At 39.3% G+C, this 18,114-nt stretch overlaps 1 protein-coding gene across 1 annotated transcript; it reads right to left on the reverse strand.

Moving 5' to 3' along the window:
* Positions 1-685: 685 nt before the first annotated feature.
* On the reverse strand, positions 686-17,999 carry PSMD5 (proteasome 26S subunit, non-ATPase 5). Its single transcript, XM_010950358.3, has 10 exons — positions 17,742-17,999; positions 12,421-12,565; positions 11,285-11,398; positions 10,728-10,856; positions 8,684-8,793; positions 6,937-7,079; positions 5,983-6,174; positions 4,432-4,541; positions 3,900-4,040; positions 686-1,503 (listed from the first exon to the last, which is right to left on the reverse strand). Exons 1-10 carry the CDS (start codon positions 17,912-17,914, stop codon positions 1,246-1,248), a joined length of 1,515 nt encoding a protein of 504 aa, XP_010948660.2. The 5' UTR covers positions 17,915-17,999; the 3' UTR covers positions 686-1,245.
* Positions 18,000-18,114: the final 115 nt, after the last annotated feature.

The following is an 18,114-nucleotide window of genomic DNA, read 5'->3' on the forward strand; positions in this document are numbered from 1 at the left end:
TAGAGAATGTTTCTCAGGCCAGGAAAGCCTTGGCAGTAGCCCCATTAGTGGTAACAGCAGTAGGGAAACAATCAGTATGGAAACATGGAAAAGGGGCGACTCAGGGATACCAGAGATGGTGGAAGAGATGACCAATCTGGGGACAAGAAAATTCCAGTCACGTGAGAACCATTTTGTAACAGAGCAGGGATGGTTTATCAGCATCACTGTGGCTTAAAAGAAATCTATCTCTACATTCTGAACCATCACACTCTGTTAACACATCAATGTAGAAGCCTCTAGATTGGTGATTGCTTTGCCATTTAGAGAGCAGAGCACTGGAGAACAGGTGAGAACATTTTCTGTCAATGAAAAGAAAGTGCACCCTTTGTTCATCAGTGGGATGGTATCCTGGTTTAGACATAGTGTCCCCTTCATTCTGACTCTGGCTGTTAGGAGTTGGTTTCTCCCTCTAGCTGATCAACTCAATATTGACTGAATGAACCTCAAAAATTAAAAGCAAAACTCAACAATGATGACCCACTAATAAATAAAATGACAGTTTGGGGACCTTTCTGGTTTAGCATGTCATCACGCCTCCCTACCCCAAACCACAACACAGTTAAATGCACTGAGCAACAGCAAAACAAACAAACAAACAAACAAACAAAACAACAACAAAAACAAACCATCAATGAACACTAGAAACACTTTAAAAAGATTTATTATCTATTTTTCAAAGGAATAATAATAACAAAAAAATCAAGAGATCTTATTAAAAGTATTTATTCTTAGCACAGGGAACATAATTTTAAGATTGCATATATTTGTTTTACAAAGAATATTTATATCCAAGACTGTGAAAGTGGAATCAGAAGTGGAGAAAGGACCGAAAGAAAAAAAAAAAAGTGATAAAGAGAATTCAGAAACAATTTAGTTCCATTTAAGTTGAAGTGGGTTTTAAAATAAGGCAGTGAGAAGTCCACAAAAACTTTCTGGGAGGAGAACAAAACTTCCATTTTCTTGCAAAGATTAAGGTGGTCAAAGGAGTCTGAAGAACATCTGGATCAATGACCAAGTGTGCCTGCTTTCCTGGATTTACACTGTATTTCAGTGTAGAAACACAACCAGTGTCGGTGATAAAGTTACATTAGATACTCCATGATAACTCTGGTGGGAGGGAAGTCTCTGTTTTGTAAAATACAGATGGAGTCAGATGACTCAGGAAAAATTTTGGTCAATAAGTGGTGAAGACTCTACAAAAAATCATTCAGCTCCTTCCACTGCTGTCGTGGAAATAGGTTTCACGTAGTATGGACCTTCACTCAGGTAAGTTCTGAGCCTCAAATAATTTGGGTTCCCAAAGATTTCTGCAATTGTCTTAGAACTGGCAAGTGCTTTCACCAGTTCATATTTGGCATCCTTTGAAGCTTTGTCATGCTCTACGGACCGGTCCATCACATATTCTACGAAACCTGGACTGTGAAACATAAGTTTCTGAGCCCAGGGTTGGTTTGCAATGGCCTGAAATGGAAAGCAGAAAGAACACAATTCCTCTGAGCCTTAAGAGGTTAAGTTTGTTAACGAGATGGCACAAACCTCAGAAGGAAATCTGGCAACATGAACCTTAAAAAATGTTACTTTTTGCCTAAGTAATTCCCTCCTGAACGCTAACTTAAGAAAATAATCAAAGTATTAAAAAAAAACCTTTATATACAAAGATGCCTGTCGCAGTGTGAGAGGTACAGTACACATCCCTAACAGTGGAAAGGTGGGTAAGTAAATTATGGTTTACAGCAATAAAAAATTAAATAAACATTAAGAATAATGTTTATAAAGAATAGGTTATATGAAAAAAATAGATCCAAATTATATACATGCATAATCACAACAACAGAAAAATAAAAACAAAGACTAGAGGACAAAAGGCTACCCTAAAGAAGCTCTCATACTTGTGCGTGAGGACAGTTTCGAGACTGTTCATTGTACCATCATTTGTAAGAGATACGATCTACATCTTCATTTACTGGAGAGTGACACGCTGTGGCTATTCAATGAAATATTAATGACTTTCTAATTGCCTCTTTTACTATAGCTAAATCTTAAAAACAACATTAAAGAGAAGAAGCAAGTTGCAGAATGATGTGAACAGCATGATTCCATCTACAAAACTTAAGAATATGTAAAATACTGTAATTTAAGGATATGCACACGCAGTAAAAGTATAAAGTCACGCCTGCCCTTATAAACCCTGAATTCATGACAGTGGTCACATCTAGAGAAAGAGAAACGGGATTGGGTAGAGGTAGAAAGGTATGGCTGTATGTTTGAAATATTTCACCAATAAATAATAAATAAATAAACAGCAACACGAACACCAACACTAAAAGGAGATACACCAAAGAGGTATGACTCTGTGATTTAAAAAACTTCTACTTCTCAATCTTTTCCAAATTTAAAAATGAATAAGCAACTTTTATAAGGTTTGTTTAAAAAACCCCACTACTACATTTCAATGAAGAACAAGGAACAATCAAGTTGACAGTCTAGTCTCTTCCTCTCAAAATGTGCTCTGCAGCCCGTTAGCATCGACTGGGAACTTGTCAGAAATTCAAGATCTCGGGCTTTATCCCAGAACCACTGAATCACAATCTACATTCTAACAAGCTCTTACAGTTTGAGAAACATCAGCCTACTTAACAGTAGTTGAGGGTGAAGGGTGGGCTGAAATAAAAAGTCATCCAAACCAGTAAATCAAAAAATTATCTCTACAACTATGCCTGCCTAAGTGGAGCATACCGTAGAAGAGTGGGAGGGGAAAAAACCCAGTGACAATGAGACTACCCGTGCAGGAGCCAAAATGACCATCACAGGGACTACTGACAGGGGTGAAACAGTCTATAACACACCATTCCTGAAGTTGATAGGTGTACTGTATCCTTCAAAACCCAGATCATGAATTACATTCTGCAGGAAGCCTTCCTTCTCGTCATCTCCTCTCCTTGCTCCCCCACCCCGTAGGCCAAGCATGCTGCCTGAGACCCCGTTACTAGGATTACTAAAGTGATCACTACATTTCCACAAGCCCGGGGAACCACAGTAAGTGCTGAGGCTAAAAAGTTAAATCAGATATGGTTTCTACTCTCAATAAATTTTGAATAGGTCAATAAATAAACATTTTCAACAAAGTGTAATAAACAGAACACAGAGGTATAATCCTTACCACAACTATAATTATACAATTAACTACATAATAATTTCTGCCTGGGTCCCTCAATAGACAGTGAGCTATATGAAAGAAAAGTCTTTGTATATTTTGTTCACTCTTGTATCCCCAGAACCTAGCAAAGAAAAGAAACTCAACAAATACTTGCTGAACGAATGAATAAATGCAAAGTATGAGAGCAGACACTGCTTAACTCAGACTTGTGGGTTTGGGCAAAGCTTGCTGAAGAGACACCTGAGCTGGTCCTTGAAGAATGAACAAGAAGTTAACAGGCAAAGTGAGGGAAGAGTGCTGAGTGCAGAGAGTACATGAGGGTCCAGAGATATGAAGCAAGCAGTTTGGTATCTGCAGAGCATCGAGTGCCAGAAGGGAATGGCAGGAACTAAGGCGGCTCAGGAAGAAGACCAGGGTTAGGTCAGTAAGGGCTTTGCTTGATGGCAGATAAGGAACCTGGAATTAATTCTGTGATCCATAGCACCCTGTTCAAATACTTGCCACAGCACCTAATACCTTTCACTGAAACAATCCGTTTACACGTTTGTCTCCCTCATTAGTCTACATTAACAGTGAGGGTAGAAACTCACTATGCACTTGTGTATCCCCAGGGCGTGCAGAGGGACTCACTCACGGTTAAGCACTCCCGTGTGGAAGTGACAGTCCCAGAAGGGCCTGTGGGAAACAAGAGGATGCCTACCGTGAACACTTTCAGGGCAGCACAGTGTAGCTCAGGGAACGGTTGATTGCTGATGCCACGGAAGAGCTCCAGCGGGTCCCGAGATAAAGAAGAAAACCAGGATTCTGCCATCCTAAGGAGGTCATCAGTCTGCTGCTCAGGCTAGAGGACAGAAAAGGAAAATCTCAAGACATTAGGAAGTCAGGAAACCTGGGTTCTGATCACACTCTGTCATTAACTGGCTGTGGGCCAAGTCTGGAGCACTCTTCCCCAAACACGACCCAAACTGCCTCAGTTTTGTTTTGTTTTGCTTTTGATGGGGTTGACTGAGCAATCTCTAGGATCCCCTCTAGTTCTCATACTCCATGATTTCACTTTAACTTAAAAAATGTTATAGTCATATAATGAGGGTTCTCTTCTTTCACTAAGACTGAGAAAGATGGCATTTATTTGGTCAACATTTATGTAAGTCAACCAGAATTATGTTGATTCACACAGATTTATTCTCCCCCAAATATCCCACTGTCCTTCATTAATTTCCCAGTCTACTTACCGGTAAATAAAAAAGAGATGAAATTGCATCCAAACACCTAATTTTGAGCTCTGTTGAGGCATTCTTTGCTTGATATCCCATTCTCATGAGCAAGCGTTCAAAGCGAGTTCCTTTGAAGGGTAACAAGATATACTTTTTGTGGTAAAGCACACATAAAAGTTACCATTTTAACTATCTTTAAGCATACGGCTCAGTACATTCACATTGCTGTGCAACCATCACCACCATCCATCTGCAGAACGTTTTTTTATCATCTCAAACTGAAACTGTACTCAATAAATAACAAGCCCCCTCCCCTCCAAGCCCTCTGGTGACTACTATTCTGCTTTCTGTCTCTGTGAATTTGACTACTCGAGGTGCCACATCGAATTGGAATTCCACCTAGAAGTGGAAATGCTAGATCATATGGTAATTCTGTGTTAATTTTTTGAGGAATCACCATATTTTCACAGCAGCTGTACCATTTTACATTCCCCTCAGACATTCACAAGGGTTCCAGTTTCTCACATTCTTGTCAACACATGTTATTTGCTGTTTTTTTTTTTAAAAGAAAATAATAGCCATCCTAATGGCTATTGATTGAACAATGAGATTTTTTAAAGTAGGATTTCATATATTATGACTGCTCCCAACCTAAACCAACATAGAACTAAACACGTAGTCAGAGACCAAGTGACAGGCCTAAAACGCATTCCCATGCAACACAGCATATGTAAGTCAAAGTGCAGAGGACCTGGAATCAAAGGACCTAAATTTGAGTAGCAGCTGCCCCACAGTCTGAATGATTTTAGAAAAGTTATTTTAACTTCTCTAAGTTTCAGCTACCTTGCCTGTAAAATGAGAATGACAATGGTATATGTTCTCTGCAGGACTGCAAATGGTTTATATGTTAAAGGCACATGCACTTAGAAGAGTACACATGACATGGGTATTAGCTGTGATACACAACAGCATATTAATTTCCAACATACACTTCACAAGGGCTTTAACAGTGCTGTACATTATTTTTTGTGTGCAGAATTTATAATATATGCAAGATACTCATGGATGTGCCATACAAGGATCACTCTTGACATAAAATTTTATAACAGATTTTTATTTCTGTTCCTTTCTTGACATTACAAATATAAAACAAATGTATCTTTTTCATTAAATATTTACACAACTCTGAGAAGTAGCTATTACTCTTTTCATTAAAAAAAGAAATGAGGAAAATGAGGCCTAAAGTTGTGATATGAGTAAGTGAAGTTCAGAGAGCTAAGTCAGTGTTAGAATTGGGACAAGAATCTAGGTCTTTCTGACTCCAGACTATGGTCTTTGTACCATGAATACTATTTAAGGAAGACAGAAAGAGGAAAGAATGCTTGGTCCAGCCAAGTTTAAAAAAAAAATTCAGTAATAACTATGAGACTCTTTAAGGGACAGTCCAAGGTCATGGTAAAAAGACTGTCATCTGTAATGCAGCTAACATACCAGCAAATGAACTTACATAACGAATCTTTGTCAAAAATTAAGATATCCTTAAGGAAAGCCAAAACAAATCATACCAACCTGTTTTCTGTAAAACCTGTTTTCCTTCAACATTGGATCCCAGAATTCCAATCGTGTCCACTGCTACACCAATCATGGTGGGGTCCTGACTTTCCATCATTTCAAAGACTTTTTCCACAAAAACAGGATAACGTTCACAGACCTGTTGAGGACTATCCATGATAGCCAGGTTTCCAAAAAACTTCACAAATCCTGAAGATATTGACAACAATGTATTTTAGTAGAGGAAAAAGACAGCATAAATTGTGGGCCCTACGTTTTCATGGGATAGCAATAAACTACAGGCCAGAGAGAGGAGAAAGGTTATGGTACTGTTTTGCCTGGAAATCAGACAGACCATAAGGAGACACTGAAGGACCTGTGATATGTGCTGCTGAGGGAAGAGAAACCCCAGGGTGTCAGTGGAGCTGGGTCCAAGGACTGAAGCACTGTCATGTGCAAGAGGGAGAAGAGCACGGACTGGTCTATGCACATTACAGGAAGGTAAGTCTGGAGTCGCTATCAGGAAGATATTTTTTAAACAGAGATGCTCATCAATGAAATAAACGAAGCTACCTAAGGAAAGCATTAACCTCCAATTTCTGCAAGTACTCAAGAAAAAGTAATCAGCCATGTCCTAGAACAGAGTAATTCTGTATTAGATAAAGATTCCAACTCAGAGATCTGCTGAATCTGTGAAACATACTATAAATGTCATTACTAGTAGTTTTATTTATGTTTCCTTTGGCTGAGGTTCAAGGGAAACATCCTAATGCTCTAAACAGTAATATTTCCAAAAAAAATCAGAATCAAGAGTGCATGGCTCCCAGAGCAATTGATCCCACTTCATTAAGGGGCTATGGGTATCATCCCAAGGGGATCAGCTCCAGAGAAAACAACCCCAGCCTTCCTGGTCAGAGGTAACTCAGAAACAAAACACATACCATTATTTCCACAAGCACCAGTGTTTCTTACCTGGCAAATAGAAGCTAGAGAAAGGGTCTGAATCGGCCCCCACAATTATGTTAGAAATCTGATCAATTACTCCTTCCTGAGCAAGGTACTGTCGTCCATGATGAGTACATGCCAGTGATGTCACCATCTCTATACAGGTGGCTCTGAAATGCCAAGATTTTGCATATGATTAGCATAGCTTATAAATTGCTTTCATACAGATTATTGCATATAATTCTTCCCACTAAATGTGAAAGGTCAATGATCCCAGCTCTACTTTTCAGATGAGGACACGAAGATGAGAAAATTGCAGTGACTTGTCTAGAATCACATTGTTTTTACAAGGGAGAGTTAAGACTTAAATCACGACCTCTGACTTAAGGCCCACTATTGTTTCCACTATCACATAGCTACTTCCTAAAAGTTTTTAAACCTTTGTTTTATTTTGAAATGTCAAACTTACACAAAAGAGAACAGTACAGTAAGCTCCCATGTACCCATGATTGTACAGTAATCCTGATTGTATAGTTATCAAGATTTTGCTTTATTTATTTCAACTCTTTTTTTTCTCCATTTTTTGCTGAATTATGTTAAAGCAAAGTCTAATGATCTTGCCATTTACCTCTCCATGCTTCAGCATGCATCTCTAAAAAACATATTTTCTCACACAATTACAATGTCTTTACCACATATTAAAAAAAATAATAATCTTTGGCATCATCTAACACCTAACCATGGCCAAACTTCCCCAATTAACTAAAAAAAGTATTTTTACAGTTGATCCTAAGGTAACTTAGCTGACTATTTTGCAAGGTTTTTTCCTATGTTGCAAAATCTGATACAAAGCTAAAGAAATTTAACAAAATAATTTCCTTATTAGGAATGCTTTGAAACAATGTAACTCAAATGCTTTAAAACAGTGTAACTGGTTACTGGTTTATGCATGTGAGTAACAAATTCAGTCATTTAAAGAACACAGGACAAATGGGAAATTATTTAAAATAAAGAAAACAAAATTTGTACACAAAGGTAATTATAGTGCTATTATAACTGCAAAATACTTGAAGTAAACCAAGTGCTCAACAGTGAGGAAGCGTCAGTAAATTGTGGAATACCCACAAGGAAACATTTGGCAAATATTAAAGGGGACTTAGGGAGTAAGGTGGGGCTGGGAGTAGAGAGACTGGAATTAACATTCCTTTGAGAACCTATATCAGCCGTTGTATTGGTCTCCATGGTCAATTCATTTACTCCTCACATTATCTTCTTTACAGGGTTGTAAGTGTTCCAGTTAGGAGATGAGGAAACTCAGGTGCAGAAAGGTTAGAAGAATTTCTCTACGGTCAAACAGCTAATAAGTGGCAGAGACGCATGCAAGCCCAAGTCTGAACCATTTTCAAAAGTCCATGTTTTTCCATCATGCCATAGTGCTATTATTTAACAACACAAAAAATGTGTACGTTAACCTGTTAAGTAATACAAAATGGCAGTCGCCATGTGATTGGCAACTCTGTAAAGAGCACACATGCCTAAGGACAGGGAACACAGTTATTCAAAAGTAGCTAAACTGTCATGAAAGACTTTGCTAAGTTCCAGCATGCTGCATGTACCTTGAACAGTTTTCTAAAGGCCCCGTCTTCAGGACATCTGGTCACGAGACTGCAACCTAAGCACAGGCTCTACTCGGGAAGACCACACTAAGTCCCAAGGTTGTCACCTGGCCCTCCAAAAGAGGACATTTTGCTCTAAACTCTCTCAGTCAACATACCTGACAAGCACATCCTCACCAGTCAGTTCCTTAAGGAGCTGGGTTACCAATCCACTGGTGGTACAGTAGTTTAAAGATTCTGGGGACACAGAAGAAATCTCCACAATTAGCTGAAAGAAAAAAAGAACAGAAAAAGCAGAAAGGTCAAAACAGCTCCAAACTTGTTAGACTGTCATTTTAAGTTAAATGCAGGACTAGGTACTTTATATAATTGAATTTTTAAAAGTCCACTATTTGTCTCTGCAAGTAAGAAAACTTTACTGAACACATAAGAAACTTGGCACAGAAATGCTCCATTATATTTGGGTGTATCTGTACTTAAAAAAAAAATCATCAATCAGGACAAAAGCTCAAATCAGCAAAAACAAACAGACTGTCAAAATCATTCATTCATTCATTCAAGCACGCATTCCATCAGTCAACCATTCATTCATTCATACTGATTCAACAAGTATGTTCTGAGGGCTTACTGAGCAATACAGGACACCAAGGATTTTAAGCAGAGGAACAACAGAATCAGATTTTGATTTTTAAAAAATCATTGTGGGTGTATGTGATGACAGACTAGTGGTGACAAGAATGGAAGAGAGCAGACCAGTTTGGATGCATATATAGTACTCCAGGGGAGGGATACTGGTAGCTTAGACTAGGGTGGTGGTGGCTATGTCAAAGAGAAGAAATGCATAGGTTTAAGTAAAATTGCCACAATGTGATGACTGAATGGATACGTGGCAGGAAGAACACAGCCTCACAGAAAGTAAGCTGCGGATGCTCCTGGAGAATGTCATTCTAAGTGAAGTAAGCCAGAAAGAGAAAGAAAAATACCATATGAGATCACTTATACGTGGAATCTAAAAAACAAACAAACAAACAACCAAAGCATAAATACAAAACAGAAATAGACTCACAGACATAGAATACAAACCTGTGGTTCCCAAGGGGGTAGGGGGTGGGAAGGGATAGACTGGGATTTCAAAATTGTAGAATAGATAAACAAGATTATACTGTATAGCACAGGGAAATATATACAAGATCTTATGGTAGCTCACAGAGAAAAAAAATGTGACAATGAATATATGCATGTTCATGTATAACTGAAAAATTGTGCTCTACATTGGAATTTGACACAAAATTGCAAAATGATGATAAATAAATAAAAAATGTTAAAAAAAAAAAAAAAAAAAAAAGAAAGTGAGCTGGAGGTCTAATGACCAAGACACATGGGCTGCAAGACAGGCCAGTTTGTTGCTGCTGTTTTTCTTTAGGGGGAGGAGGCAGGTGGAGAAGATCAGGTGTTTGGTTTGAACGTGAACATGAATGAACTAGAATATGTCCAAGGGAGAGAGAGTAAGAAAGCAGTTTACGTGAAGGGCTGAGCTCAGTAGAGAGGTCTGGCTTGGAGGTTTACACGTGAGAGTCATCACCATTGCAGGTGGGAACTGAAGTCACAGGATGAACACAACTGCTTAGGAATAAACAATTAAAAGTTCAACAGAGGCTAAGGAGCCAGGAGACCAAGAAGAAACAGCCAGAGAAGCAGAAGGAAAATCAAAGCATTGCAATGTTAAGACATGCAAAGTAAGCAAGTGTCCTGAAGAGGGGATTGGACTGTGGAGGGTTTCATTTTGAATATGGAGCTTATTAACTGTGTGGCCTTGGGTCAATGACTCCATCAACAGTGAGATTCATTAATGATAATGAAGTACAGGGTTTACTGTGAGAACTGAAGACAGTACATGTGAGGATTTAGCACACTGCTCAGTACAAAGCTGCTTCTCATTACCACTACTACAACTAAATTTTTCAAAGTCTAGTTTCAATGGTATATCCTCTATCACAGTACTGAGAGTGCAGTGTAAATTTTTTTTATGATCGTTTCATACACTAGGCTGGGAGTTCATCCCTACATCCCAAGCACTTAGTATAGGGCCTAACACAGACTATATACTCAATAAATACATGCTAAATGAACCATCTTGCCTTCCACCGTAAGCCTTACTGCATTCTGAATTGCAGGCACCAGAAAGTATGCTTCCAGTCTTACCTCATACACCCTGTATCGAACAATGTCATTTGTTTTCATTACATTTTTCAAATCATCCAGCAGATTACTTTCAAATAAAGCCTCCAGGCCAGCTTGGGTCAGTGATATTCTTGACAGGGATTTAATGGCCTTAGAAGGAAAGAAAGTATCTCATAAGCCATAAAAATACACAATTGTTATTTTCTACTTCATAAGACTAATGTGAAATTCAGTGTATGGAGTGCACCTTATCTAATGAGCATTCACGACATTTTAGCTATTATTATTTATAGTTGGAAAAGATTCTCAACAGAAAATAGAAAAAGCTTCTAATCAAGCAACCCGATCAATGTAAATCCCCTGATGGATAATTTAGATATGTGTAGTCTAGGAAATAGAAGGGGTTAACAGTACTTATTTGACACCATTTATTTAATCAGTATCACCCACATGAGGTTGCATATTCAATTACACAAATCATTCATTCTAAACCTTCACCTCTCAATCCCGAAGGCCTTTCTCTGTCTTTTAGGACACTATTGTCTGCGTGTTTAGGCTGATGGTTGTAACCAACTCACCGCTTTAGCTACAGATAGATTCTCTCCACCAATACAATAAACGATTTGTTTTAGTAATTCAGTATTATTTAGAATCTCAGTAACAGCATCAGAATTTTCAACAATTCTTCCAACCTGAAAGGAGAAAACAATCAGAAATACTCTTCCAAAGCAAGGCTACATGAGAACAAACGATGGTCAAATTTCCTTAGTGTGCAGTCATTTTAGGAGTTACTGATTACAGCTGTAAGTCATTAAAAATTCCAAACAACCTGAATTCATTAAAGTCAAACACACAGATGGTATAGTCGCATCTTTGAAAGGGAAGAAAAAAAAAAGATGGCGGGTAAACAGTTGTGACCTTTCAGTGAATGACAACAATACAAATCCTAGTTTGATCAATTTTCAGTTGTGTTGATCTTGGGTGAATTAAATAACTTCTTTGAGCCTAATTTCTTGTCTGTAATGCGGGAATACGACACTTAACTGTAGGTTAGTAATAAAGATTAAATGTGACTAACTACGTAAAGAACGTCCTACCTACAGAGTTCTGCACGTAAATGGTCAGTGAATAGATAGATAATTTCCCCTGTTTTTGAATAAACACCTCAGAGGAGAAAAGGAAAAGCAGCAGTTGAACATCTACTGGATAACTAACCACTCAGCTTCTGTCACTTCACCTCAGCAGCAGTTCTTCACCCAAAACAGTAGCATGTTTGGTTTCCAGGGTGGTAAGAGTTATTGTCTTAATTTGTTGGCAGAGTGACCTTTACAGCAGTACCTCGTTCATGCCACTAGACCAAGACCTAACATAGCAATCTTTTCCTCTAGACTCAGGGCTCCTTGAAGGAAAGAAGCAGGCTTTCTTTAACTTGGTAGCTCTAACAACACACGGTACAATGCCAGGAATAAGGAACTCAGTACTTGATGAATGAATGATTGATTCAGATGGTACCAGGTGCAACCTCCTACTTTAGCTTCTATCCCCCTGGTTATAGTTAGCTGCATACACTAGAATAGACCAGACACTCCCTAGGGACTGAGAGAGCACATGCTTTCTTCACCCCTCTGTCTCTGGCACCCAGCACAGAGCCTGGCCCAGGGCAGGTGGTCACTAAATGTCAGTTCCCTTATTATCTGCTTGTATGATTTCATACCTGGGACAGAGTGAGGATTTTTACAGAATCATTGGGATGAGTCAGTCCCCTCTGCAGGTCATTCCTGAGGTTCCGGGCCACATGAACTGGCTCCAAAGCTTGGAGCAACCTCTCCAGGATGGATACACACAAAGTAGTCTGTTCCCTAAAGGAGACACCATAGATCGCATGAGTTCATGTCCCACCAGGTAGGAAGTAACAACCTAATAACATCTGGCATCTGGCTCACTAAGGAGCTCCTCCACACAAATGTCCCTACGAAACACAGCTTCTACTAATTTATTCAACATCTACTAAGTACCTATTATGTGCCATGCCTGTGCTGGGGCTATAAAGAAGGATAAGCTATATTCTCTAATCTCAAGGAGCTCAGTTTAATGGAAGACACAGAAAAATAGAAAGGCAACTATAATCCAAGTAGATAAATGCTGTAGGTGAGAGCTGGAAGCTATGGGAGCTCAGAAAAGAACACAGGGTTCAGGGAAGCCCTTCTAGAGGGGTAACACCTGAGCTAAACTTTAAGAAAAAGTGGGAATTATCTAAGAGAAGAAAGGTGTTTCAGGTAAAGGGGTTAGTAGCATATGAAAGACACAGAGGAATGAGATTGTGTTATGCATTCCAGGAACCACAAGTTGCTTGGTATGATGGGGTGGGAGAGAAGTGGGGAGAAAGATGAATGACAAGAAATGAAACAGGAAAGATGCACAGAAGCTAGATTCTGATAGGTCTTTTACATCCTGCTATGGAATTTAGCCTTTTTCCAAAAGGCAATGGCAAGCCATGAAGTGATTTTAAAGCAGAGAAGTAATATGATGAGATCACTCTGCAACAGTGTTAGAGAAAGGATTTTCAGTTAGAAGGTAGTTGATGGTGAGAAGTGATGAAGGAACAAGACAAGGAAGCAGCAGTGGGAATGGAGAAGAGGGAAAAGATTCAAGAGCTATTAAGAAGGTAAATTAAGCAGAACTTGATGACCACCAGATGCAGATAAAGAAGGTGTTTCATGAGTAACTTCCTTGTCTCTTAATAGGCAGTACAAACAGGCACTTATACTCCTAACAGGAGTATATAATTAAACTGGTGTCTTTCTAAAAGGTGATTAAGCGATACATAGCAAAAGCCTTGAAAAAGAACATATCCTTTTAACTTAAGGACTGCACTTTTGCACAATCAAGCCTAAGGGAGCAATTAAGAATGTTTTTATACCCAAGATAATTGAAAACATATGTCCACACAAGTATCTGCACACAAATGGAAACAACCCAAATGTCCATCAATGAATGAATGCATAAATGTGATATAGCCACACAATGGAATATTATTCAAACATGAAAAAGGAATGAGGTGCTGATACATGCTACAACATGAATGAACCTTGAAAATATGATGCTAAGTGAAAGAAGCCAGACACAAAAGGCTTCCTTTTGATGCGATGATTCTATTTATGAGAAATTTCCAGAACAGACAAGTCCATAGAGACAGAAAGCAGATTCCTGGTTGCTGGGGAAGGGGATGAAACAGGGAATGGGGAGTGAATGCTAAAGGGTACAGGTTTTTTTCTTTTTTTTAAAAGAAATACAGTTGTATATACCATAAAATTAACCACTTTAACCATTTTTCAATGTACAGTTCTGTGGAATTAAGTACAGTCATATTATTATGTGACCATCACCACCACCATCCATCTCCAGACCTTTTTCATCCTCCCAAACTGAAACTAACCCCTCATTGTCCCCTCCCCCTCAGCTCCTGGTGACAACCATTCTCACTTTGTCTTTACAAATCTGACTACTCTAGGTACCTCATATAACTGGGATCATACAATATGGTCTTTATATGTCTGATTTACTTCACTTAATATAATGTCTTTAAAGTTCATCCATGTGTAGCATGTGTCAGAATTTCTTTCCTTTTTAAAGTTGAAAATTTTTCCATTGTGTGTATGTGTGTATACACCACGTTTTGTTTACTCATTCATCCACTGATGGACATGGGTCACTTCAGTGTCTTTCTGTTTTAGCCATTCTAGTAGGTGTGTAGTAGGATATCAATGTGATTTTAATTTACATTTCCCTAATGACTAATCATGTTATTTTTTCATTTGCTTATTTGCAATCCACACATCTTGTTCAAATACTTCTCCTATTTTAAAATTGGGTTCTTGTTATTAAGTTTTGAGAATTCTTTATATACTCTGAATACAAGTTCTTTATCAGAAATATTCTTTGCAAAGATTTTTCTCCATTTGTGACTTGCCTTTTCATTCTATTAACTGTGACCTTTGAAGAGCAGAATTTTGATGAAGTCCAATTTATGAATTTGTTCTTCTATATATCATTCTTTTGGTGTCACATCAAAGAAAGCTTTGTTTAACCCAAGTTCAAAAAAATTTCCTCCTCTTTTCTTCTGGAAGTTTTATACTTAAGCTTATAATCCACTCTCATACACTGCTGGTAGGAATGTAAAATGATACGATCACTTTGGAAAACAGTTTGGCAGTTTCTTAAAAGTTAAACACACACCTACCATATGGTCCAGCCATTCCACTCCTGGGTGTTTACTCAAAGAGGAAAGAAAGACTATGTCTATGTAAAGACTTGTACACAAATGTTCATAGCGGGGTTATTTGTAATATCCCAAAATGGAGACAACTCAAATGTTCATCAACAGGTGATTCATAAATTGTGGTACAGCCATACCATGGATTACTACTCAGCAATAAAAAGGAATGAAATATCCACTCACACCACACGGATAAATCTTAAAATAATTACACTGAATGAAAGGAACCAAACCAAAGAGTATATACTGTATGACACCACTTACATAAAACTCTTTTTAAAAAAAAGAGGAAACCCATCTATAGGATAGAAAGCAAAACAGCGGTTGCCTGGCTGAGGCAGAGAGGGATTCACTAAAGGGCACAAGGAGACTTCTGGGGCTGAGAGACATCTTTGCTACCTTGATGGTCTCATGGGAATATACATGTTAAAACTTGTCAAATTGTGTATTTTATTAGGTGCTGTTTTATTTAGGTAAATGATATCTCAACAAAGCTTTTTTCTGTCTTTCTTTTTCCCCCAAAGCAATGGTAGATTAAACTGTATAGTGCACAGATTTCAGTGAACATGTGGTCCTTTGGTACCAAGAAGCCGAAGAATTAATAACATACAATCAGTCTTGTTTGCCTTCCATGATGTAAAGCAGTAATCTCAGGACTTACTTTTCCTCACTGAAATTCTGGTGAAGATTCTAGATTTGCATCTATCAGAAAAGATCCTGAACCAATACACAGCAATTAGTGTGTTTTAACCAGGAAAACAGCAATATATCTAGAGACTGCCAATCCACTATCCAGAGAATTATTCCTACAAATTGCCATTGGTATCTACTACGTACTGAGTTCTGAATTACCCTGTCTTTAAATTTCTATTAAAATTGTTTCCTAGTGCACTGCTCCTTCATTCAGCAAACCACCTCCCCCATGGACCTTATTCTTCAAACTCCCCTTCATTTCAGTTTCTACTGCATCTCTGGTGTTAACTTACTGTGTGATCACTGAAAGTCTCTTCATCTGTATTTAAAGTGGTTGGACTAGGCGGGGTCTCTAAAATTCATGAGTTCAATCTTTTATTTGCCATATATTGTATTATGTGCTGCACCCTAGGAGGGATGCAGAGATGAAAAAACATGGCCACTATCTTCAAAGAACTTACAAACTAGAAAGGAATAGTGCAGAAGTGCCAAGTATCTTTAACAGAAGTAATGATGACGTCCTTCAGGAGATCTGAGGCCAGTCACTTGCAACTAGAGTGACCAAGAAAAACTTTTTGGAGGGGATGGCATGTCACCTGGGCCTTAAAGGGTAGACAGATTTGGAGAGAGGGAGGGCATTCAGTTAGAAGGACAGGTATGGACAAAGTTAGGAAAATGCCAAGTCATGCTCAAGGGAAAGTAAATAGTGCCACTTGGTAGTTGGAGCAGATGACGTAGGTGCAGAGTGGAGAAAAAGATGAGCCTGGAAAAGTAGGATGGAAATACACCGTAAGGGTCCAAATGCCAGACTAAGAAGTCATGATTATACACTGGAGGCAATGGGAAATCATGGAAAAAATGTGACCCAAATGACCTAAGAAGTTCACTGTGGCTGCTACGTGGGAAGGACACACTAGAAAAGGAAGCTTAGAGGTAATGAAAAGTCAGACGAACGCAATAGACCTAGCAAGAGGGAGAACACGAGAGCCTGAATTAAAATGGACAAATAAGAGAGATTTCATAGGCAGACCTGAATAATGTTAACTTGCGGAATTAATGAAAGGAGAACACATAAGAAAAAGGGAGGAATCTTAGAAGGTCGGAGCCAAGAAAGCCCTCTGAAGTCGTCCAGTGTTGATTTAGCGATTCATTATCTTTTCAAGAAGAAATGTCAGTTTTAAATGCCTGGATCATGAACATTTTAAAAGTCTTAAGTTATCAAATGATCAAAGACAAAGTGTCTTTTAATCAAACTCTGCAGATGTACGTAAAATGAAAAGTAAAAGTTGCCATCTTAACCATTCTAAGTCCCACTTCCATACTAATAGTTTCCACTGTACCTTTCAGATATTTTCAATGTTCATGTGGGTCTCGGAGGATTATAATCCTTTTTAAAAATTACACACAACGGGATCATAAACTCCTACAATTTTCCTTCTTCATTCAATAGTGTGTATTAGAGATCCTTCTATGTCCACATATATAGATCTCTATCAGTTTTTCCAACAGCTGCATAGTATTAAAGTCATGTGTCATAATTTAAAAATCCTCTTTTAATAATCAGGTTGTTTCCAGTTTTTGTTTGTTTGCTTTTTTGCTGTCACCTTCTGTTATGACTATTCCTGTATGCATATATTTTGTGCATAACCTGCATGTTAAATTTCTACAACAGGATTTACTGGATCAAAAGGTATGTGAATTTAAAACATTGATGCATACTACCAAATTGCCAGGATAGTACTCCTTCCTAAGAGGAGGAAAAAAGCCAAGGACTTGGATACATGATTGTGGATTTCTCCCTGGACATGGGCAACCTTGCTTTCCTCCTCCAATTCCCATTTCAAGGGTGAAGGCAGCGAGGCCAGACGACGCCCAGGGGTACACCTCAGAGCCTGGACTTGAACCCCGCCTCTTGCCTCTCAGCCCAGAATCCTTCCCTCTCTGAAATTTCGGCTATATTCAACTTCACCGCGACTGGGAAAAGCCTCCCCTGTCACCCTCCCCCCGCCCCGTCTTCATACTTGGGGGTGTCACTAGCCCCCGCTCAAGCCGCAGGGTCCCCTCACCGGTGGTTCTCGTTGAGCAGGGAGAAAAGCGGGCCGAGGCGCAGTTCCGCCGCTTGCTCGCGGAGCTCGCTGAGCGGCACCGACTGCAGCACCGACTGCAGAGCGCGGAGCTCCTCCAGCGGCGCTTCCAGCCGCGAGACCTCCCTCAGCAGCGTCAGCGCCTGGGCCGCCATTGTGTCCCCTCCCGCCGGGGCTCGCCTGTCTGCCCGCCCAGCTCGCGGCTCCCGGCGCGCTTCTCCGAGCCTCGCGAGATCTGCCAGGCGCAGGCTCTCTTCCCCGAGTTTTGGCTGGGAATGCGAGCCGTCAGGGCCGCACCAATAGCATTGCGGAGCTGGCGGGCAGCGCGCACTCCCAGGCTGCGAAGCCTCGCGAG

This window comes from Camelus bactrianus, chromosome 4 (assembly GCF_048773025.1).
Source record: "Camelus bactrianus isolate YW-2024 breed Bactrian camel chromosome 4, ASM4877302v1, whole genome shotgun sequence".
Taxonomy (NCBI): domain Eukaryota; kingdom Metazoa; phylum Chordata; class Mammalia; order Artiodactyla; family Camelidae; genus Camelus; species Camelus bactrianus.